Genomic DNA, 24,195 nt, shown 5'->3' with positions numbered 1-24,195 from the left:
CCCTTCTTGTGTACTCCCCCAATGTCTTTTATAGCTTGGTTCCAGATCTGTTTGTGCCATCTTACCAACTCCAATTACCATAGGAAATGGTAAGGCGGCACAAAGAGATCTGGGATTAGGCTAACATTTCTACTCTCCTCCGCCTTCCCTAGAGCTGACATTTAGTAAAGACCACACACCTGAAGTGAAAGGGTTGGCAACATGTTTATTGTAAATTATTTCAAATAAAAGACAGGAGATAAGATTTGACTTTCTGGTTGTGAAAAATAATCCAAAAATGTTTAAATAACAAAAACAACAACAAATATATGTACTCCAGTCCTGTATGCAATGATACGTTTACGTGTTTGAAATACGAAAACAACCGATTCTCTTTGCGGTGATTGATTTTAACATTCGAAAGGCTGCTGATGATGTCATGGCGATGACTTCACAGATACTGTTCACATGAAGGCCTGTCGACTGCTAACCATCACTCCTGACTTCCCATGCTATGTTAAATTATCCAACTTTAAAAATGACTGGGCCACACACAAAATTTTTCTGATTTAAGTTATAAGTTCACTGTTGACTGGTAACAGTGTCACTTGTACCTATACTGTGATCAAAGCAACAAAACCCCTAGAACGTACAGTACCATCCCATCTGACCAAGCCAACCTGTACATTGTACAATTGTGTCACTCCAATTTATCTTTGGGTGTGGGTGGGTTAGTAAGGCCACTGCACGTTTGGATTCATGGGTCTAAAAAAGGTTCTGACAACGTTAAAGACACATTTTGATAAAACATCTGACTGTCAGAGGTAAGGTGAAGAGAAGATGCAGTGATTGAAAATTCCCTTATGATTGAAAAACGTTTGAGATTAGTGAAAGAAAACCAATGAACCAACAAGCTCACTCATGATGACATCTTTACCTACGCATTAGAATGACAAAGGACAAGAACCATGAGGCCTGAGAGCCTTTAGCAAAACCACTTACAAACAAAGTCAGGTGGGACCTAACCTGGGTCGCATTCATTAGGCACCAAACGCAAGGAAACTGACTGTAAACAGGTAGAGGCTCCTTTTTTCCCCGTTGCAAAAAGTTTCCACTTCGTGCTCTAATGAACATGACCCTGGTGTTCGAGACAAAGTTAAACTCCGTAACGTTGCATAAGCTATAGACAGACTCCGCAGCACGCTACCATACATTAGACTCTGTGACATGAAGAAGAGCAGCAAGCTTCCTAGTACCACTGAAGACAAAGAACAAGGTACCGTAACGCACCAACACAGATTTTTTTTGCCGTGTTAAAAAACATACATACAAAAGGTACTCTAAAAAAAATATACTGTTAAATATACAGGACATGCATGATAGAAATTTATGACCGACCAAAGACAACTTCTGACAGGAAATATTTCCATAAGCCAAACAAAAATATATACGAAACATGGTTAACCCTGTACTAACTGTGTTACACGTTCCCTTCTGGTTGTTGATCCAAGCTCAAGTTTTTAGGCATCTGTTTTAACAAACTGTTGCTCCTACGAGTTAACAGATAAAAACATAAAGAACGGTGCGACTGTGGACTAATGCTGTGTTCATAACTGTCGTTCCTACGGGTTGACTGATAAAAATATAAAGAACGGAGCGACTATGTGGACTAATGCTGCGTTCATAACTGTCGTTCCTACGGGTTGACTGATAAAAATATAAAGAACGGAGCGACTATGTGGACTAATGCTGCGTTCATTACCTAATTCAACCTCCCTGATAAAAACTTTGATATTTACCACATAAGACTGGGAAGAAAATCCACTTGACTGCCCCAACTCGTATTTACACTGAAAAAATAAACACAACATGTAATGTGTTGGTCCCATGTTTCATGTGCTGAAATAAAATATCCCAGATATTTCTCATATACACAAAAAGCTTATTTCTCTCAAGTTTTCGACACAATTGTGTTTACATCCCTGTTAGTGGGCATTTCTCCTTTGCCAAGATAATCCATCCACCTGACAGGTGTGGCATATCAAGAAGCTGTTTAAAACAGCATGATCAGCACCTTGTGTTGGGGACAACAAAAGGACACTAAAATGTGCAGTTTTGTCACACAACACAATGCCATGGAGTGTGCAATTGGCATGCTGACTGCAGGAATGTCCACCAGAGCTGTTGCCAGATAATTTACTGTTAATTTCACTACCAAAACGTTGTTTTAGAGAATTTGGCAGTAAGTCCAACCGGCCTCATAACCCCAGACCACGTGTAACCACGCCAGCCCAGGACCTCCACATCCGGCTTTTTCACCTGTGGGATGGTCTGAGACGAGCCACCCGGACAGCTGATGAAACTCGGTTTGCACAACCAAATAATTTCTGCACAAACTGTCAGAAACCATCTCAAGGAATCTCATCTGCATGCTCGTCATTCTCATGTAACAGACTTCAGTGGGCAAATGCTTACCTTCGATAGCCACTGGAAAACTGTGCTCTTCATGGATGAATCCCGGTTTAACTGTACCGGGCAGATGGCAGACAGTTTGTATGGCATTGTGTGAGTGAGCGGTTTACTGATGTCAACATGTGACACATGGTGGCAGTGGGGTTATGGTTCCACAGGCTACAATCAACAGCCTGATCAACTCTATGCGAAGGAGATGTGTCGCACTGCACAAGGCAAATGTTGTTCACACCAGATACTGATTGGTTTTGATCAACACCCCTACATTCTTTTTTAAGGTATCTGTGACCAACAGATGCATATCTGTATTCCCAGTCATGTGAAATCCATAGATTAGGGCCTGATTAATTTATTTCAATTGACTGATTTCCTCATATGAACTGTAACTCAGTAGAACCTTTGAAAGGGTTGTGTCTATGTTTTTGTTCAGTATACTAGTGGGAAGCTCATCTATCATCCCTGAGCTCAGACTTTTCCCACATGCTGACCTCTGATGTCACCTACTAAGAAAATTACCTTGATAACAGCATTTTGGGCAGTTAAATCTAACAAAACACTATTTATAAAAAGCAATCAATTTATATGGTTTTTTGAACACTATCATTTGTTTACAAGCATGACAGCTGTACTTTTATTTTATGGTTGACGCAGCTTGTTGTACATTAGCCAATCAGCGTTTCTCAACTAGTTCAAAGCACGTGAATGCATCCAACCGGTATTTACGACTTCACAACTGGTAATTACCACCTTCCCACTTGGCTATGAACACAGCAATAGTCCTCAGTCTAAAACACACAAAACAATGAATGGGGCCTAAGTAATATATGTGTTTGCCTGATTGTAGATCTATCCAATCACATTTGACTACCAGTTAATGTGGGCCAGTGATGAGGATCTAAGGGGCTAGATTGGCAAGTGAAGGGGGATTGTCTAGCTTGTTGCGATTGATTTGCAGTGACATCACTACATGGTTGTCACAGATATTTCTTTTATTTTTTTAAAATTTTACCCCCTTTTCTCCCCAATTTTCGTGGTATCCAATCACTAGTAATTACTATCTTGTCTCAACGCTACAACTCCCGTACGGGCTCGGGAGAGACGAAGGTCGAAAGCCATGCGTCCTCCGAAGCACAACCCAACCAAGCCGCACTGCTTCTTAACACAGCGCGCCTCCAACCCGGAAGCCAGCCGCACCAATGTGTCGGAGGAAACACCGTGTACCTGGCCACCTTGATTAGCGCGCACTGCGCCCGGCCCGCCACAGGAGTCGCTGGAGCGCGATCAGACAAGGATATCCCTACCGGTCAAACCCTCCCTAACCCGGACGACGCTATGCCAATTGTGCGTCGCCCCACGGACCTCCCGGTCGCGGCCGGCTGCGACAGAGCCTGGGCGCGAACCCAGAGACTCTGGTGGCGCAGCTAGCACTGCGATGCAGTGCCCTAGACCACTGCGCCACCCGGGAGGCCCGTCACAGACATTTCTAGACTACCGACCACGGTCCATCTGCATTTCCAGAGAACATTATAACGTTACTCAATCAAATCGTCTAAATCGTTAAAAAGAGGAACAATGCAGTTACCAAAATGTACATGAACGAAATATATACTGTATTTCTCTCCATTTAAAAAAAGTCTGTATTCAAAATACATTCATACCCTTTTTTCCCAAGTCGACCTTACGTCTTTGGTGTAAGAAAATTAGCTATTAAAATCTACAGGCCATAAATGTTATTGTACAGGAATGGAAAGGAGAACGTACTCGAGATCATTGAACTGATCGATATGGGGGGTATACTGATACCACGTATCTAAAACGATGCCATCTGGAATATCCCAAATATGTAAAGTGCTTCGGCATTAGTCCCTAACTCGAGGACACGAGAGATTGTTACACATACATCCATTAAGAAAAATAAGGCAGATCGGTCTCATCCACTTAACTGTACTCTGAAACACCTACATTTGTTCAAAGCACAGAGGTGGACAGAGGAGGAAGAAGAGAGTACAGTTAAGTGGACCCTTTGATAGAAAAATGAGAGAAACAAAGTCAGCTTGCTGTTTAGTCGTAAACGGACGTCAAACAGTGAAGCCCCAAGAGATTGTGAGAGCATCATCTCGATTGTTGACGATCGAGATTGAAAACATTGAGTGAATAAAATGGAGTATTTTAGCAGCCTATTCACACACACAAACACACTCCAACTAATGATGTTGTATGGTCTTTGTGCAAATCAAGTAGAAGACGAGAGCAAGCACATATTCCTCTGATTAGAGCAGTGGTGTGTGAGAAAGAGAGAAGGATGGAGACAGACGGGGAGAGCTAGAGAATAAAACTCAACCAAGGTTCTCCTCTTCTGAACCAATGAGAGCTTCTGACCAGGTTCAGGTGACACTTCCGCTATTGGACCGTCCGTCCAGTCACACGTGGTGGAGGGGGAAGCGGGGGCAGAGCGCGACCTTGGGGGTGTGGGTTCTTGGTCCTCGCGAGGCGGGCATCGTTCTCAGTGTCACTCTGGGGCTCCAGTGTAGTACTGTGGCAGGTGGCATATTGCCATTTGCTGGAATGGCTGTCTCAGGCCAGACAGACCCACCTAGACTCGTTAGGATGTCTTCCCAACTATCGGATTCTCTCTAGAAAGACACAGTAAAACAAAGAGGATAAATATTTACGTGGCTGTCTATTCATGTGTGTGTGTAAGTATAGACATATCCATGTGTGTGTACAAGTGTGTGTGAGTATAGACATAGGCATGTGTGTGTATACTTACTGGCTGCCGTACTGCGCGGTGCCGCTGCGGGTGTCGTGCTCTCTCTGCAGCTCCTTCAGGATGTGTGTGATCTGCCGCACTGTGTGGAATGTCTCCTTGGAGTCCTGGATGGTGAACAGGGAGTAGTCGTCCTGCTCCCTCGGAGGACCCTGGTACACAGCGATGCTGGCACACGCATCTGACCACAGGAGGCAGTTACATAAGGTCATCATCACAGGCTATCACAGCAAGCTACCGTTGCCAGATTCACACTAAAAAGGGCCAAACCGAGCCAAGCCAATAAGAGCTGTACTGGGCTGGCCTGGTTAGTCATACACAATAGTTGCTGGAACCGAGCTGGAAAGGACAATGTGAAAATAAAATATCAGAACCAGCAGGGTACGGTTCAGGTGTGAATCAAGTATCAAAGTGTCATGCATGCTGCACAAGCACACATAGATGCAGAGAAAATGCCTCATGCAATAAGCCACTAAAGAAACAATCTACTGTGATAAGAATACTTTTTAAATTAATTTGTGTGAAAGTTGGGCGATTGACAGGTAGAATCCCTCTTGCCTTCCATCTTCTGTAGCTTGGAGTAGCTGGAGGTGAAGAGGGAGAAGATTCTCTCCGTCTCACGGTCACAGTCAATATCCAGCTGTAGGTTAGCCAGCAAGGTACTGGGAGGGGAGACAGGGTCATGTTCATTAGGCACCAATTGGAAGAAAACAGAAAACCGGCAATTGTCCAATAACGCTTCCTGGATTTGTCCAATTCCGCTACAGTGCTCCCTACTAAATAAGACTGATATAAGACTCTGGTGTCTGATACAAGTAGGCAGTGATTATGGTATGGTCAATTTCTTTGTTGAAACAGCTGCTATCTCCTAGGAACTTGTGTTGATCTGAGAGGGAAGAATAGCACCAGTACAAGAAATATGACGAAAATGCCACCTGGTCGATCAGAGTGCAAGATAGAACTATGAACCATCTAAAAGGCTCTATGATCAACTCTTACTAAGTTCTATAAATGAGTCTTTGGGTGCTGTAGCAGAGGAGTAAATTAGACTTTTTAAAAAACCCTCACAAATAACATTATTCATAATTCACTCAGGATGATCTTAAATCATGGTAGCATCCACATTAATGTACACGTTTTGAGAAACATATTCCATTTTATTTATAAGAAAAGTGACTCCAAAATGACACAATGCATTATTTACCATTCATTTCTATTGGGCACAAAATAATCTGAAACACCAAAACAAACAGCAAATGCTGTACAGTCACAAACTTAATGTAGTCATTGCATGCTATGAATATGGGACCAAATACTTTTACTACTTTAATACACATAAGTGAATTTGTCCCAATACTTTTGGTCCTGTAAAATTGGGAGACTATGTACACAAAGTGTAATACCCTCAAATTAAAGCTGACAGTCTGCACTTTAACCTCATAGTTATTGTATCATTTCAAATCCAAAGTGCTGGAGTACAGAGCCAAAAGAAGAAAAAATATGTCACTGTCCCAAAACTTTTGGAGCTCACTGTATGCGTGGTGATACTTGGGAACAGATTTCCTCAATTAAAATCACTTTGAGGTCATTTCCTGGTGATTATACAAAGTGTAATAAAATGTTATTGGAGAACAGCTATTGGGGCGCCCTGATCTAGGGACTAGAGGTTGGTTTTAGATTCAGAGTTGAGTACTCACGGTGTGCAGGGTTTGCAGCCCGGCTGGCTGTCGTTCAGGCTCCTGCAGCAGAGCCAGGCTCCGGCCAAGTAGGCCGAGGGGTGGAAGGTGCCCAGGCGATCCGGATTACAGCGGCTCACTTGGCTCAGCACCTCCACCCACTCACTGGCCTCCACGCAGTTCCCAGCCTGCATGTACAGCGGCTTCTCACTGTGAAGCACCTGGAACATCTAAAAAGGGAGAGGAAAGAGGAGCTGTCGATAACACACATTACATACAATATCTGACAGGCTGTGAATATGGTGTCAAATTAATTGCCCTTTGCACACAATTAAGATGTTATTTTATTTAGTAACAGACACTCATAGTCCACATATGTATCTGTTTAAATTCAATCGGTAAACTCAAAGAACTTCCCTCACAACTTACATAGGACCACAGGAGTTTCCTGATCTGTTGACCTGACCAGGAAAACCTCTGAGCCTTTGCATTAGCCTATAGTATAACTGTGCTTTACCGTTTACTGGTCAGGTAGGTGGCCAGGGAAAACTCCTGGCTCTAAACAGACCACAATAGACAGTCATGAGACAGGCTGAGGGGGTCCCAAGTCCTGCTTACATTTTTGCGGTTAAAGGCACTTAAGTCCAGTTTCTCCACAGCCCGGATATTCTTCACAGGCATAATGCAGAGTGCTTCTTTCCCTTGGAAAACAAAAACAAAAATAAACGTAAATATACGCACACACAAAATGTCTACATTGGACTCCCTTACCCTTATATAAAACAGGCTACTGTAACAAGTTACAAGGATAGTAGCTAGTCTCAACAACAGAAAGAATCCCGTCTCTGGATAAATGATATGGAAATATTCTTCAACTGTTAAAGGATCATCTGGAACCCACCCATGTCGTCTTGGTCAAGCTACATCACTAGGAGGAACATTGAGTTCTTACACCATGTGACCCTGACTACTAGAAGACGTGCAGCGTTACACTTCACACATACTCGTCCAACAAAAATACAAATCGAGAACATTCTTTTTACACTCGATAGACCACCATTTCCAGCACTGTGTCTGACAAAAGCCCGGGCCAAAACACGCAAACCGTACACAGTTATAAAAGCAGTCTCAGTATCAGCTCCTGCTATTGGTCTCTCTTCAGTCTCCACCTATCAGCTCACACTCCATCTAGCTGATAAGAGTGAAGTATCTGATCCACTGATGATACTTCACTGCACATACAACCCCCCCATTTCCTTCTCTCTCCCTTACATATGTGAATCAAGGTGCATTGGGTGTGTGTGATGAATTTTGCCATATCAATCTCTCATTTAAGATGGAGCGCTTTTCTCTGCCTGCCACCTTCCTCTTCCTCTGCATTGCCAGCCCGATGGACCCCCCGACACCAACACGCATACCTCCAGCACCATCAGGTTCTCTGCATATCTCCTGCCTTCCAGTTCAGTGCTCACACACACACACACACACACACACACACTTCAGTTCAGTTCATCTTCGGACAGCAGGCTACAAATCACTTAAGTTGTAAACACGGATCTTCACTACTCTGGCTATGTTACTGCATTCTGGTACATTATTCATGTTGTTCCTCTCTCTGAGTCGTTCCAATATCCAACAGGAGTCCCAAATCTAGAGCAGAGCTAGACTCCATTAATGATCTAAATCCCAATTAGAAATGCACTTTATTACAATGTGATGTTAAATGTGCTGCATTGTTGCCAGAAGCATTATGTCTCGGCAATCAGATGCACATCTGAACATTTTGATCCATGGTTCTCTTCAAAATTTTACTGAAATCTCCTGCCAATATGAAAAAATAAAATCATGCATGCAAACTAGTCTGAAAGTGAACCCAGACACACTTCACCCGAGGGCGACACAAATAGGCTGCGTCCCAAATGGCACCCTCATCCCTACATAGTGCACACTACTTTTGACCAGAGCTTTTTGGAATTGGTTGCCATTTGAGACGTAGTCCTAGTGGTTAGTTCCATCTGCAGGGATCATCATGATAATGCTCAGACCAAACGATCATGATCCCTGGAAACTTGAACCCTGTCCTGCTCCCTTCCATTACAAATTGAAACCCATATAAAAAAAGTTGAGATAACAAACACTCACAGCAACATGAGACTTAGTTCAAAACCTCCCAAACGCCTTTTAAACTTTTTTAGCATCGACTATTACTAACCCCAAAAAACAGCACCACCAGAGCCCAAGTGCTGCCTGCTGTCATGGTGCTTCAGCTGCACTGCCCAAACCCGGTTGTCACTGTCAATTTACAGTGACACCAATCTAGAGGCCCCATCTGTCTGCCTGTTCTGCTGTAACAGAGCCTCCATTGCAGTGGCAGGGCACAGCTCCAGAGACCACTCCAACACACACACAAAAAACACACACAGATGAACGTGCATGGGTAACAACATCTATGCTTATCTAAGGCATGTGGTTGTGGAGGAATGAGCAAATGTTGTGGGAGTATAGAATACAATCTACCAAACCTACACACCCAAACCTACACACTAAAACTTGATGAATTAACATCAGGAAGTTGGCTCCTTCACCAAACATGTACTTTCTGATGATTATCAAATAAACATTGTTTAAAATTGCAGCTGTTTGCATGCCCCACATTTCTTTTAAAACCATGTTCTGAAGTGCATCCTCGGTCAATAAAATTATGGAGTTAAACCAAGCTAACTCCCTATGGAATTCAATATTGATGCACACGCTGACAGCGGGTTTTCCACATTCCAACAAAAACAAAATAAATTGATAATGAAATGTGTCAAGACTGACCGTTGACATGGCGGTAAAAAGGGAGGGAACCCTCCGGAGACCAATGGATCTAGACTGGATTCTTTCTTCAAAGAGTTCATGTGAGTTTACATTGCTCCAAGACTTGGGAAGGACTAGGAGAAGGAGTGGCTGGAGCTGTAGGGCCCGTTGCTCTGAGTCGAGGCCGGGATTTACATGAAACAAACTTTCAAAAGATAGTTTGTGTGTCTGTCGGTCTACTCTAACAATAACATTCACAAACTGACACACATACAGCTGCAAGCAGATGCGCACGTGTAGGCAGGCCCAACCCTCGACCTCACTTTTATCAACACTCAACAGCCTACCTCTGTGTTGCTCTCCACATCCTCCATTCTGTTAGCCTGCATACTCACACTAAATTCTGTCATTAAAGTCGTTTGTGGTGACAAGGCGAATGAGGGGCATGGTACAAAAAGTAATAAGCGATTGGATCGTGTATGACCAAATCAGAGTACCAAAGCCAATGAAGAATTATCAAACCTCTGCTTTACCCACATGTGTTCTGGCTCAACCCAACGGTTTCTGGACCAATCAGACAGCCCACATGTGTTCGCAGTCGGTGAAGGGTTAGAGACGTACTCAGATCCAGAGTCATTGTGGAGAAAAAACTAGCATCCGTGGGCGTGGCGTAGCGTTTGGCCGAAGCAAGGAGTCTGGGTAGCCAGGCAACCATTCTGTCAAACCCCTGTGAAGCAGTAGGTGCTTTTTGTGGTAACATCATTTAGGTCTGATGATGTGATTGGAAGTTAACTGAACAGTAATGCTATTGGTCAACAGTCTCTATTTGAAGAATGTCAAATACATTTTGATTTGTTTAACTTTTTTGGTTACTACATGATTCCATGTGTTATTTCATAGTGTTGATGTCTTCACTATTATTCTAAAATGTAGAAAATAGTCAAAATAAAGAAAAACCCTTGAATGAGTAGGTGTGTCCAAACTTGACTGGTACTTATGATATAAAATACATATGATGAATATTACCTTACACACACCTCCCTAGCCCACTGACATGCACCAAAACTGACAACAGAGTGGATGAGGAAATGAGTCTTGGTAATTGTTGAGAAGAGTGCTGAGGGAACAGTCTTGGTGGAGTGTGCCATGGACCTGGGAGCAGCAGTAAATTAACGGAAGGTTGGATTTGGCTGGGGCCTGTTCCAAACAATTTACGTAACTGATTGAAAAAGATTACTTGACATTTCAACAATAATTAGAGTGGGGGGGGGGGGGGGCGACGACAACGACACAGTGTTACACAAGACCTTCGGCTCGTTTATGCAACGTCCAGGCTATCACACCATGTACAATATGGCTGGAAGCGTCTGGCTGCTATTGGCTTTCATAAGACTTCGAGATCGGAGAGGTCTGACAAAGTCCAAGCAGATCAGAAGACTCGACTTGAACATAGTTTGGCTTTGTAGTCCCAACTTGACAGACCCCAAGGAGGCAAGGTATACTTGACTTGGACTGGAGGTATACTACTCCTGAAACCTAGTCTTAAATTATGACAAACTATGTAGCCAACATAAAGTCTTGCGTATGATACCAAATTAAATTGAGGTGGTCTCAATGACGCACATTTGTAGTCTAGTTTATTGTAGGCTATTTGGAATATGAAACAAATGAACTAGGCCTATATGAGCAGATCTCCATCCATCAAGTTAGGTCTGATTACTAGGCTTGATTTCAACATGCCTTGTTGTCATTGGGGACAAAGCAGAGAGCTAGAGGTTAAGTCCTCTGATTTGCTCAGCTTCAACTTCAGACGGTCGAGCCAAAAACCACAAAACGTACCAACTAGAAGCCTATTTTTTGTGTAATTGTAGGGTCGTTTTTAGTACCAGCATACTTTGACCTCAAATTTCGTGCATGGTACGCAAAGTGTGAGCAGGTTGGCAGGTCTGGTGTATGCGCGATACTGCTATGGCAGCAGCCCCCAGCTTCTCATAGCCACCCTCTCGTCAAGAATTACAGGAGCCTGGCAGAGAAACCAGGAGCCTAGCGTGTGTGTGGCTGTGCTCCCCTGAGGTGAGCTGAGTAGTAGAGTACAGGACTCCCGCTAGGTAGGCTCCACTATAATGACCAGGGTTCTCACTCTCCCTCCTCTTCTGCCGCTCTCTGGCTCTCTCCCTCATTATAATGAACAGAGCTTACTTCCTGCATTCCTCCCCCTCTCTGTGGGAGGCCGGTGGCCCGTGGATAGATACCTGTGGATAGAGCTCCATATACTCACCATCTCCCCTCGGAGATAAAAGCTAAGAGCCTTGTTCCAAACAGTGTTGTACGTCTAGAAAATCCACAATTTCAAAACAACTGGCTAACCTGGCCCATGGAGGGATCTGGTCCAACACTGCCCCCTATGGGGCACTCTGTGGTTGTGGCGTGTGTGGTTGTGAATCTGTGTGAGTGTGTGTGCATGTCTCACCTCTGTGCTTGTGGTAGGAGAGCTCCCTGTTGGTCACTCTAAGCCACCTCTTCTTAAAGTTCTTGCCGATGCGTTTCCTTCCCTGGGCCCGCTTCTGTACCTCCCTGTAGTAAAATAAATATAGACTTGACATTGGCACAGTAAGTTTAACTTTACAGCCAACAACCCATTTTTATGTGTAGCTTTCTTTATGAACCAGAAAAATCGATCAAAGTTAATGATCCCTCTTAGTGACAAACCCCTCTGGTCAGCTCAAACTCAAGTCACCTAACTTTTTACATTAAAGATTTAGTCCTGGACTAAAAAGCACTTTCAGTCCAGGAAACAGGCACAAAATCTTTACCCCACTAGCCAAAACCCAAATTAAATTGTATTAGTCACATGAGCCGAATACAACAGGTATTTTATAACCGTGAAATGCTTACAAGCCCTTAACCAACAATGCAGTTAAGAAAATAATTTTGTAAATATTTTCTTAACTAACAAATAAATAAATAATAAAATAAAAAAAGTAACAGAAATAACAATGAGGGGGTACCGGTACCGAATCAATGAGAAGGGGTACAGGTTAGTCAAGGTAGCAGCAGTGTAAAAACACGGGGGGGGGGGGGGGGGGGGGGGGGCTTCCTCTGACACCGCCTAGTATATAGGTCCTGGATGGCAGGAAGCTTGGCCCCAGTGATGTACTGGGCTGTACGAACTACCCTCTGTAGCGCTTTACAGTCGAATGCAGAGTAGTTGCCATACCAGGCGGTGATGCAGCTGGTCAGGATGCTCTCGATGCTGCAGCTGTAGAACTTTGAGGATCTGGGGACCCATGCCAAATCTTTTCAGTCTCCTGAGGGGGAAAAGGTGTTGTCGTGCCCTCTTCACGACTGTCTTAGTGTGTTTGGACCATGATTGTTGTCCACATCCCCAACAAACTAAGAACTTCAAACTCTCGACCCACTCCACTACAGCCCCGTCGATGTGAATGGGGGTGTGTTCGGCCCTCCTTTTCCTGTAGTCCACGATCATCTCCTATGTCTTGCTCACGTTGAGGGAGAGGTTGTTGTCCTGGCACCACACTGCCAGGTCTCTGACCTCCCTATAGGCTGTCTCATCGTTGTCAGCGATCAAGCCTACCACTGTTGTGTCGTCAAACGTAATGATGGTGTTGGAGTTGTGCTTGGCCACGCTGTCGTGGGTGAACAGGGAGTACAGGAGGGGATTAAGCACGCACCCCTGAGGGGCCCCTGTGTTGAGGATCAGCGTGGCAGATGTTGCCTACCCTTACTACCTGGGGGCTGCCCGCCAGGAAGTCCAGGATCCAGTTACAGAGGGAGGTGTTTAGTCCCAGGGTCCGTAGCTAAGTGATAAGCTTTGTGGGCACTATGGTGTTGAACGCTGAGCTGTAGTCAATGAACAGCATTCTCACATAGGTGTTCCTTTTGTCCAGGTGGGAAAGGGCAGTGTGGAGTGCGATTGAGATTGCGTCATCTGTGGATCTGTTGGGGCGGTATGCGAATTGGAGTGTGTCTAGAGTTTCCGGGATGATGGTGTTGACTTGAACCATGACTACTGACATGAGTGCTACGGGGCGGTAGTCATTTAGGCAGGTTACAGGGACTTGGGCATAGGGACTATGGTGGTCTGCTTGAAACATGTAGGTATTACAGACTCGGTCAGGGAGAGGATGAAAATGTCAGTGTAGACACTTGCCAGTTGGTCCGCGCATGCTTCGAGTGCACGTTCTGGTAATCCGTCTGGCCCCACGGCCTTGTGAATGTTGACCTGTTTAACTTTTTACGGCTAGGGGTCAGAATTGTTTTATTTTAATAACGTGCCCAACGTAAACGGACATTTTCTCTGGCCCAGATCGTAAAATATACATATCATTTACAGATTAGGATAGAAAACACTCCAAAGTTTCCAATATTTCCAATATTGTCTGTGAGTATAACAATACTTATTCTGCAAGGGAAAACCTGAGAAAATGTAACCCGGAAGTGATATACTTAAAAAAAAAATCTGTGTTCCCTGGCCCGTCTAACCTCCATTTAAAGGGGTATAAACCAGATTCCTTTTCCAATGGCTTCATCAGGCTGTGACCAGGCTTTAGACATAGTTTCAGGCTTTTATTTGGAAAAATTAGCGAGTTTTTTCAAAAGTAGTCAGGTGTCCTCTGAATATTTCCTGCGCGCGAGAGAGGGGCACCCCATTTTCCTATTGTCTCTTAATGAATAGGTTATGGTCCTGAGGATTGATTATAAAAAACATTTGACATGTTTCTACAAACATTATGGATACTTTTTGGAATTTGGCGAACGGAACACGGCTTTGATTTTCTGAACATAATGCACAACCCAAATGGTGTTTTTTTGTGATAAAAGTAATATTTATCGAACAAAAACAACATTTGTTGTGTAACTGGGAGTCTCGTGAGTGGAAACATCCCAAGATTATCAAAGGTACGCGATTAATTTCATTGCTTTTCTGACTTTCGTGACCAAGCTAACCAAGCTAATAAGGCTAACTGTTGTAGCATTGAAAGCTACACTCACAAAAGCTTGGATTTCTTTCGCTGTAAAGTATATTTTCAAAATCTGACACGATAGGTGGATTAACAACAAGCTAAGCTGTGTTTTGGTATATTTCACTTGTGATTGCATGATTCTAAATATTTTTAGTAATATCTTTGCATTTGGCGCCCTGCAATTCTAGCGGTTGTTTAGGAAAGGGATCCCGTAAAAGGGAGAAGTTAAAAGGTCTTGCTCACATCGGCTACGGAGAGCGTGCTCACACAGGCGCCCGGAACAGCTGGTGCTCTCATGCATGCTTCAGTGTTGCTTGCCTCGAAGCGAGCATAAAAAGGCATTTAGCTCGTCTGGTAGGCTCGTGCCACTGGGGAGCTCGCGGCTGGGTTTCCCTTTTTTAGTCTGTAATGGTTTGCAAGCCCTGCCACATCCGACAAGTGTCAGAGCCGGTGTAGTAGGATTCAATCTTAGTCCTGTATTAATGCTTTGGCTGTTTGAGAGCAGTGCAGAATTTCTTATAAGCGTCCAGATTAGTGTTCCACTCCTTGAAAGCGGCAGCTCTAACCTTTAGCTCGGTTCGGATGTTGCCTGTAATCCACGGCTTCTGGTTGGGATATGTACGTACGGTCGCTGTGGGGACGACGTCGTCGATGCACTTATTGATGAAGCCGGTGACTGAGGTGGTATGCTCCTCAATGTCATTGGATGAAACCCAGAACATCCAGTCTGTGCTAGAAAAACAGTCCTGTAGCGTAGCATCCGCGTCATCTGACCTCTTCCGTATTGACCGAGTCACTGGTACTTCCTGATTTCTGCTTACAAGCAAAAACTTTAGCAGGAGGACAGAATTATGGTCAGATTTGCCAAATGGAGGTTGAGGGAGAGCTTTGTACACGTCTCTGTATGTGGAGTAAAGGTGGTCTAGAGTTTTTCTTTTCTTCCTCTGGTTGCGCATGTGACATGCTGGTAGAAATTAGGTAAAAAAACAGATCTAAGTTTGCCTGCATTAAAGTCCCCAGCCACTAGAAGCTTTCTGGATGAGCATTTTCTTGCTTGCTTATGGCCTTATACAGCTCGTTGAGTGCGGTCTTAGTGTCAGCTGGATGTGAGCCACTCACCCCTCTTTGAGAACCACAGAATCCTCCACCCCGCTGGACTCCTTACTGACGTTGGAGGAGATCTCATCTAGGAACTACACACAAACACACAATGTTAGAGGGAAACACCATGCCAAATCAGCAATGCAAAAACAAAAAATAACATGGAAAACTGATTTACTAACATGTGGTTGGTAAAACCTTGAGTTTTGACACGTGGTCTACAAAATCTAAATCTACAGAATCGAATGTAATAGGAAGGTCGCTTCACAACCAACAACTCACCTTTTTTACTTTTCCAATACATTTGTCTTCTTGGAATGATTTGAAGAAATCGTACATGTAGGATTCTTTAAAACTAGACTAAAGACAAAAAACACATACACAAAAATTGTTACTTTTGCTCAGAGCAGACCTACAGACAACCCACTGGGCAAAAACTGGTTAAATCAACGTTGTTTCCACATAATTTCAACCCCCAAAAATCTATATGATGATGTTGAATCAACATGGAAAACTAATTGGATTTGCAAAAAGTCATCAATAAGGGCATTGTCTTTTTTTTGCCGACTTTTAAAATAAATCCAATGACATGGTGAAATGTTTTGTTGATTTGACGTTGAATTCACATTAGTTGACAACTCAACCAAATGTTTATCAAAAAACAGACCTTCAACTGATGTCTGTGCCCAGTGGGAATGAATGATATGATAGACACACAAGGGAAGATTGATAAATTGATTGGTGGGCATGTTGACAGGCTGATAAGACAGACATACATGAATACGTACCAGTTTATTTTTGGACAGGCTCCCCCAGCTCCCCAGAGTCTGGATGGTCTTGGAGATTAGAGTGAGTGTTCGGGAGACCTCTAGGTCCTGACAGATGAGTGTACAAAATACGTCAAATACCAGGGTAATGTTTTAGGCACCGAACGGAATATATATATATTTTTTTAACGGGGAGGGACTAGCTGTGCTTGTCCAATAACTTATTGTCAATTACAAACACTCATTTTCATTTTCCATTTTAAAATATTTTTTTATTTAAAAAAAATAAAAATAATCTATCCGCTGTGTGGCCTAATGAATATGATGATTGGGAAACACATTTTTCAGAAATCAGTGTAAAAACAGTCAGCTTATGTGAATATGCATCAAAACATTTTTGGAATCTAATCAAGTTTGTCAAATCAATCATGGGGGACCCTCATATTTGTTCTAATTCAGTACTAAACACTCCTAACTCAGTAAATCAAGGGTTTGATGATAGGTTGAGTATTCAAATCAGGTGTGTAATTGCTGGGTTAGAATAAAAATGTGCTCTCCCCGAGCGACCCCCAGGAATTAAATCAGAAAAACTTATGTAATCTACCCTTCCAAATATGCAATTTTTGAGATTCAAGAATTACTAGGCATTTTTGTCTTGTTCAGCCTTTGTCATCTCTTATTTTGGAACAGTTATTTTACTAATATAAATCATTTGACAAACATAGAAAATGTGGGTAGCCTACACACCATTCCGCCATTTTGGAAATAAGTGAAATTCCAATGTACATGCATGTAATTACATCATTGCATGCAACATGTACAGTATATGTGTTGTATGATGTAGGCCTACAGTGAATGTACATTTCACATTTAAAGCCACTGCTACTTTGTTCTGCTGTGCTAAATGGCTTCTTTGCATGCTTTTAGTCAGCCCTGGTTTCGAAGGAGTTTCAGCTTGCCACAGAATTCTCCCCGTTACGAAAAGGGTCCAACCGCTCCCTTCAGCTCCATCTGTAGATGACCTTCTGGGTATGATAGAAGGCAAACCTCCATCTCCTCAGAGGTCTAATAGTATCCAGCATCAACAACACTTAATTCGCAACCACTGGCCGGCGGATTAGAGGAGAGTAGTACCACACACACACACACCTCTGGTCCCTCACCGCACCATCCAATTAAAGATTCTCTAAACGTCCTTTAAGAACCAATGAGCATGTACTTCTGGAGTAAATATCATTCACAGACTCTTACTGTATTTAAATGGTCTGAAATGCTTTGAGCGATGCTCATGTTCAACCACAGATCGCTTAAGAGAGCTTGGGTATGGGTTTACTGCAGTAATCTAAGTGAAAGGATTGTCCTGGGATTTTGCACAAAAAAATAGACCTATCACCTGTAGGACCAAATTCTAACATTTAGGCTACAGTACAGGTACATTTACTAATAAATTACATGGTAAAATGCTAATTAGGCCAACACAGTAATATCATAGGATACATGGGATTCATTAGAATAACTTGGCTAACAATTCAGTTCGGCACTAGGCTAGACCTAGCGCAACTTTATTATAAAACAGTTGACTAATGTTTCGCGCTTGGTTTAGCCATTTTTGGTAACCTAGCCTACTTTACAAAGGTGTTCTTGGATTTCAATGTTTGTTTTTCTTTGTTGCTGCCGTAGTCACTGCTGGAGTGAATTGTTCATGGAAGAGTGTGATATTTGGGATGTTCAATTCTTTTTTTTTGTTTTTTTTGTAGAATGACTGAGGTCGTCACCTGTGATTATTATTTTTAACCTGTTGAGGACAGAGGGCGCTGTTTTCACTTTGGGGGAAAATCGTGCCCAATTTAAACGGCCTCGTACTCAATTCTTGCTCGTACGATATGCATATTATTATTACTATTGGATAGAAAACACTCACATTTCATATATCTGTCGTACATGTGAACTAGTAGTTTTTAGAATTCTAACACGGCGATTGCATTAAGAACTAGTGTACCTATCATTTCCTATACATCATGTATTTTGTTGTTATGTTTATGAATAGTTATTTGGTCAGAATATGTGTGTCAGAAAAAGTGTCCGAAAAATATCCGGATGTTGTGGGAAAAAGCTGCTACGTTAGCACAATGTATAACCACTGATTTCAGCTCTAAATATGCACATTTTCGAACAAAACATAAGTGTATGTATAACCTGATGTTATAGGACTGTCATCTGATGAAGCTTATCAAGGTTAGTCAAAAATTATATATCTTTTGCTGGTTTATTCGCTATCGCTAACGTGCCTATTGCTATCGCTAACGTGCCTTGATGAATGAATGCGGTAGTGTGGTAGGTTATTGTAGTAAGCTAATATAATGCTATATTGTGTTTTCGCTGTAAAACACTAAAAAAAAATCAGAAATATTGGCTGGATTCACAAGATGTTTGTCTTTAATTTGCTGTACACCATCGATTTTTCAGAAATGTTTTATGATGAGTATTTAAGTATTTGACGTTGGTGTCTAATTTCTCTGGCTGCTTCGGTCCTATTTGTGACGGTAACTGTGATGGTAGCTGCAATGTAAAACTGATTTATACCTCAAATATGCACATTTTTCGAACAAAACATAGATTTATTGTATAACATGTTATAAGACTGTCATCTGATGAAGTTGTTTCTTGGTTAGTTAGGTTGGCTTTGTGCATGCTACCTGTGCTGTGAAAAATGTCTGTCCTTTTTTGTATTTGGTGGTGAGCTAACATAAATATGTGGTGTTTTCGCTGTAAAACATTTTAAAAATCGGACATGTTGACTGGATTCACAAGATGTGTATCTTTCATTTGCTGTATTGGACTTGTTAATGTGTGAAAGTTAAATATTTCTAAAAAATATCTTTTGAATTTCGCGCTCTGCCTTTTCAGTGGAATGTGGGAGGAGTTCCGCTAGCGGAACGCCAGAGCCAGACAGGTTAAAGAACATCTTACTCAAATACATGAAAAGGGATAGTGCAAGATTTTGGCAATGAAGCCCTTTTACTACTTACCTAGAGTCAGATGAACTCATGGATACCATTTATGTCTCTGTGTGCAGTTTGAAGGACGTTTAAGGTAGTTTCGCGAGCCATTGCTAACTAGCCATTGCTGCTAGCTGTTCCTATAACTAGCTGCTTCCAAAGACTTCCAGTCACTGCGCTAATGCTAGTTAGCAATTGCTAACTTCAAACTACATGCAGACATAAAAATGGTATCCATGAGAATCTTGCACTAACTCTTGGTAAGTAGAAAAAAATGCTTAATTGACAAATATCTCACTATCTTAAAAGCACATCTCTGAATAAATATCTTGTAAAACTACAAATTATTTTTTACAAATATTTTGGGGAGTGGTGGCAACGATTTAGCAACAGCGAGGCTTCACTGCTAAATGAATATAGGGGGAGCACTTTCACTTCTAAGTAGCTATACCATATCACTACACAAGGGATACCTTCTATGTGACACAAATGTTAAAAAAAATATAGGCATATGGGCGTACTCACAGGATGGTGTGGGCGGAGCTGGAAGGTGTGTGGCGAGAGAACAGCGACGGCAAAGAAGCGCAGGAACACGAAGCTGCTGACCGCCGAATACTGGACATGAGGATCATCTGCAGGGGAGAGGAGGAAGGGGGAGAGAAGGGGGAGACAGGTGAAGGAAAAAGAAAACCAAAGCTCGGATTGCTCCCTGTCCTTATCCATTGACTGCTCAATGGTAAGAAAACAAGGATGTCATTTTTTATTTGGGTGAGCTATCCCTTTAAAAAAGGTGCCAATTCGTATAAGCATGGTGGTTAATGAGAACATGACTCGCACCAAGCTCCAACACTAGCTTTTACTTGAAGGGCCTCTGTCATACATACTACGGACAACCTCCTGCACTTTAGTCAGGCTTCTGGCTCCACCTCATGGTGGACATGGTCTCTACAACATGCTGCTTACTGATGGAAGATACATTACATTACTTACTTTATCAGAGTCTTTTTTTATAAAGTAACTAGATAATACTTGGGAAAGACTAGCATAATATTTCTGTATGTAATCTATCATCTTTTCTTCTGGATAGAGACCTGGACCATTCTACACAAATGCTTATAACAGGATCTACACAAGATCAACTCGATATTTGCGGTATAAAAACATCTCAGAAACATTTTTGTGGTTAGTGGACGTTCTCTCGAATGTGATGAGGCACAGTAAGTATCGATGAGAGAGCTGTGACTGAGGAATGGGGTTACAAAACTCTAGAAACTTTCCTGGAAAGTTTGGCGGCAAACCACCAAACAGAGTTTTCTTTAAACCCGGGAACTTTGGAAAGTTTTCCGGAATTTTGAAATCATGCTGAGGATGAGGAGGTAGGATGAAGGTGAGGAGAGAGGATAAAGATGCGTGTGATGCCCTGCTCACCTGGGAACCGCTTGGAGGCCAGTTGACGCAGCGAGCGGAACACGTCACACATGAGCGGGGGACAGCTGGAGCTGGACTGGGTGATGGACGAGAACACCTTCTGAACGTACCCCTGCAGGTTCTCCTGGAGAGAGGACGGACACGCACGTTGTGAACACACGTCGCTTATTAACACTTCATTCTGTATACCACCCCACCACAATACACTGATAGCAAGCTTGCGATGCACCGGACAAATGTATACTGTACCTTGTTGACCTCAACATTATCTCCCTCTTTCAGTTTGATCGGGTCAATCTCACAGGTTTTGTTTGATTCACAAATCTACAAAAGAAATTGAAGATGTTATGCTGAGTTTTGAATGCATTTTCAAACATGTTGTTCCTAGGTTAATGAGCTTTTATGATTTGGTTCATAGCACGGCTTACTTCTTAGGATCTGTGTTAATCTATGATATAATCAATTTGCTCACATCATTACCTAGGTAACATATGATGTACATTACCTCATCCAATACAGGCTTCAGGGTGACCGTCAAGTAGCTCCGCCCTACAATCTTCATCATGTCGTCGATGAGGCGTGTTGCTAGGGAGTTGCCACGGAAAATGGTGTTGGCCTCCCTAGACAGACAAGACCGGGTTCAGAAGTCAGGATGACTATTCACTTTATTGAGCACTACTTTTGTCCAGAGCCGAGGAGAAGTGTGTACTACTCACTGAGTGTTCTCCAGCTCCAGGGCAACGATGGCGGAGACGAAGGACACCAGGCGGCCGTGGTGGAGTAGCAGGCGGACCACGGGCAGCACCGCCTCATACCTCTCCCTGCAGATGTCCCCCAGAATGTGGGCCGCTGACGCCGAGATGGGCTGAGACGGAGAAGAGAGATAAATAGAGACAGAGATAAAGGCACCATACCGTGAGCGATGATTGGTCAGACACTAACGGTTATTGGTTGACTGCAATTCCACATGTATACATCCACCACTCACGACAAACTACTGGCAATGGTGTGGAATACAATGTGGGGACTGTGGGCGATGTTTGACCACTGAAAGTTTTAACCGATTGTCGGTCCTATGCGTCCTCTATTGTACACTCACAACTTTCTTCCTTTAAGGGATACTTCGGGATTTTTGGCAATGATGCCCTTTATCTACTTCCCTAGAGTCAGATGAACTTGTGGATACCATTTTTATGTCCAGTATGAAGGAAGTTAGAGGTAGTTTCGCGAGCCAATGCTAACTAGCGTTAGTGCAATGACTGGAAGCCTATGGGTATCAGCTAGCAATTCCTTTAAGTTCCTTAATGAGCATAATGTACCATTCAGACAGACCGGAGCAGGTATGTGAATTAGACAGGTCTGAGGTTAGTACCTTAATGTCTGGGGACTTGAGCAGCAGCGTGCGGAGCGGTGTGTAGTAGGCGGATGGCAGCACATTGTCCTCTGTGTAGGTTACGTTGAGCCTCAGAGAGCCCAGGTCGTCTGTCTTGGACTTCCCGTTCCCTTTGGGCTGGAGGAGATACCTGTGGACCAGGGGAAAGACACCCAACAAAAACCCACCCAGTCAGCTATACAGAGTGATGGCCAACCGACACATTTTTGACAGTGGTGAGTAGGGTTGCACATTTTGGCAAAGTTACCAGAATTTCGTAACCCTAGTGGTGAGAGGCAAATGATACACTCATTTCATATGTATATACTGTATTCTAGTCAATGCCACTCCGACATTGCTTATCCTAATATTTATATATTTCTTAATTCCATTCTTTTACTTTTAGATGTGTGTATTTGTGTGTATTTTTGTGAATTGTTAGATACTAGAGCACTTTTGGAGCTAGGAAGACAAGCATTTCACTACACCTGGAATAACATCTGCTAAATATTTGTATAGATGTGGGTCTATGTTACAGTGTGCATTTAACGATCATTCCTCCCTTTCTCTCCCTCTCTCTATACACTAGTCTCAAGGCCCTCATGCCAAACGCATAGATCGGTATCTGCATAATCCCTTATCACCTAGATGCGCGCACACACACTGTTTACAGAACACCACCATCGCAGTGTTCAAAGCAGTCTGAGGACACAAAGGAAGGAACCGGTCAAAAAAGTTGACACAGATATAGAGTTGCTAGACCGGGGGACAGGATCTGGCACAGGTTAATCTCCAGGTGCTACACATAATTGTATATCATTTTGTTTCAAACAGCTGTTTGAAACCACTGTTTAAAGCTGGTGGACCAAAACCGAAAGCAACTTTAAACCGAAAGCAACTTTCGGTTTTGGTCTACCAGCTTCAAACAGCTGTAAAAACTATATTTGATGTGTTACAATTTAGATGGTACAATGATTCTCTACACTATTCAGTGCTTGATAAACTGAAATTGAGCTAACAGTATCGAATTTTAGCAACCAGCAAATGACAGAGCGATTTCCACTAGATAAGTCAGAACAGTTGTCGCAGTCTTGACAACAGATGCCGCTCCGGCAGGAGAAATCAATAGGTGAATTTTACAGCCAATCAGTGCTGAGGAGTATTTCTGTCTGTAATAAAGCGCTTTAGTGGGGAAAACTCGTTCTGATTGGCTGGGCCTGGCTCCCCAGTGGGTGGGCCTATGCCCTACAAGGCCCTGTAACTAAGTCAAATCTTTGAAATTGTTGCATTTATATTTTTGTTCAGTTGAATAATGAATAAGACTATATGGATGGGGGGGGGGGGGCTGATCCTAGATCAGCAGTACTCCTACCCAGATTATTTCTGAGTATTGTCCCAGCTCTTTAACAGCCGCACCACAATGAGCAGATCTGATCTAGCATCCATGGATCTACGCGGAAAGAAACATAGCACTATGAGGGATGTGACGTAGGAGCGTTGGATTCTGGTGGCTGATAAAACGAGGCGAGTAGCAGTGGAGTGCGTAAGAGCCTCTGTGTCACGTCCCCGTATCTGTCCTTGTCATCTGCTAATCAGTCCATTCATGTCAGATAGCTAGCTGGCGCTGCAGTCAGATTACATTCTTCAGGTTGGGATCAGCAGCAGCAACAGGCGTGTGGCTGCGTGCAGTGAGTGCACAATGTGTCCATGTGAGAGAAGTGTGTAAAAGTCACCCAATTTTTCTAGCAGACTATGTGGCTCTGGTACAAAGTAGTGCGGTACATAAGGAATAGGGTGCCATTTAGGATGCAATCAGTGCGTTTGAGTGTGTAGTTAGAAGTGAGAGCTGT

At 43.0% G+C, this 24,195-nt stretch overlaps 1 protein-coding gene across 3 annotated transcripts in view; it reads right to left on the bottom strand.

The window, feature by feature from the left end:
- Nucleotides 1-185: 185 nt before the first annotated feature.
- LOC129832198 (ras GTPase-activating protein 2-like) overlaps nucleotides 186-24,195 on the bottom strand; it is a 49,453-nt gene continuing 25,443 nt past the window's right edge. The window contains exons 10-25 of one of the 3 annotated variants that reach the window (XR_008755888.1): nucleotides 22,346-22,496; nucleotides 21,690-21,838; nucleotides 21,479-21,593; nucleotides 21,223-21,297; nucleotides 20,974-21,097; nucleotides 20,071-20,177; nucleotides 16,568-16,654; nucleotides 16,062-16,139; nucleotides 15,798-15,871; nucleotides 12,164-12,267; nucleotides 7,513-7,595; nucleotides 6,916-7,124; nucleotides 5,777-5,880; nucleotides 5,222-5,399; nucleotides 3,931-5,084; nucleotides 186-3,810 (exon numbers count right to left, since the gene is read on the bottom strand). Coding sequence is in view for 2 of the 3 variants with exons in the window: in XM_055896078.1 (XP_055752053.1) it covers nucleotides 5,054-5,084; nucleotides 5,222-5,399; nucleotides 5,777-5,880; nucleotides 6,916-7,124; nucleotides 7,513-7,595; nucleotides 12,164-12,267; nucleotides 15,798-15,871; nucleotides 16,062-16,139; nucleotides 16,568-16,654; nucleotides 20,071-20,177; nucleotides 20,974-21,097; nucleotides 21,223-21,297; nucleotides 21,479-21,593; nucleotides 21,690-21,838; nucleotides 22,346-22,496 (1,669 nt within the window). In the remaining variant the exon portion in view is untranslated. Of the gene's footprint in view, nucleotides 5,085-5,221; nucleotides 5,400-5,721; nucleotides 5,881-6,915; nucleotides 7,125-7,512; nucleotides 7,596-12,163; nucleotides 12,268-15,797; nucleotides 15,872-16,061; nucleotides 16,140-16,567; nucleotides 16,655-20,070; nucleotides 20,178-20,973; nucleotides 21,098-21,222; nucleotides 21,298-21,478; nucleotides 21,594-21,689; nucleotides 21,839-22,345; nucleotides 22,497-24,195 lie in introns of those variants that run through there. The other 2 variants (XM_055896078.1, XM_055896079.1) reach the window with 2 other exon arrangements.

The sequence above is a fragment of the Salvelinus fontinalis genome, chromosome 33 (genome assembly GCF_029448725.1).
Source record: "Salvelinus fontinalis isolate EN_2023a chromosome 33, ASM2944872v1, whole genome shotgun sequence".
Lineage (NCBI taxonomy): Eukaryota > Metazoa > Chordata > Actinopteri > Salmoniformes > Salmonidae > Salvelinus > Salvelinus fontinalis.
Note: the sequence above shows the minus strand (reverse complement) of the source record. Positions and strands in the feature narration are given on the sequence as shown.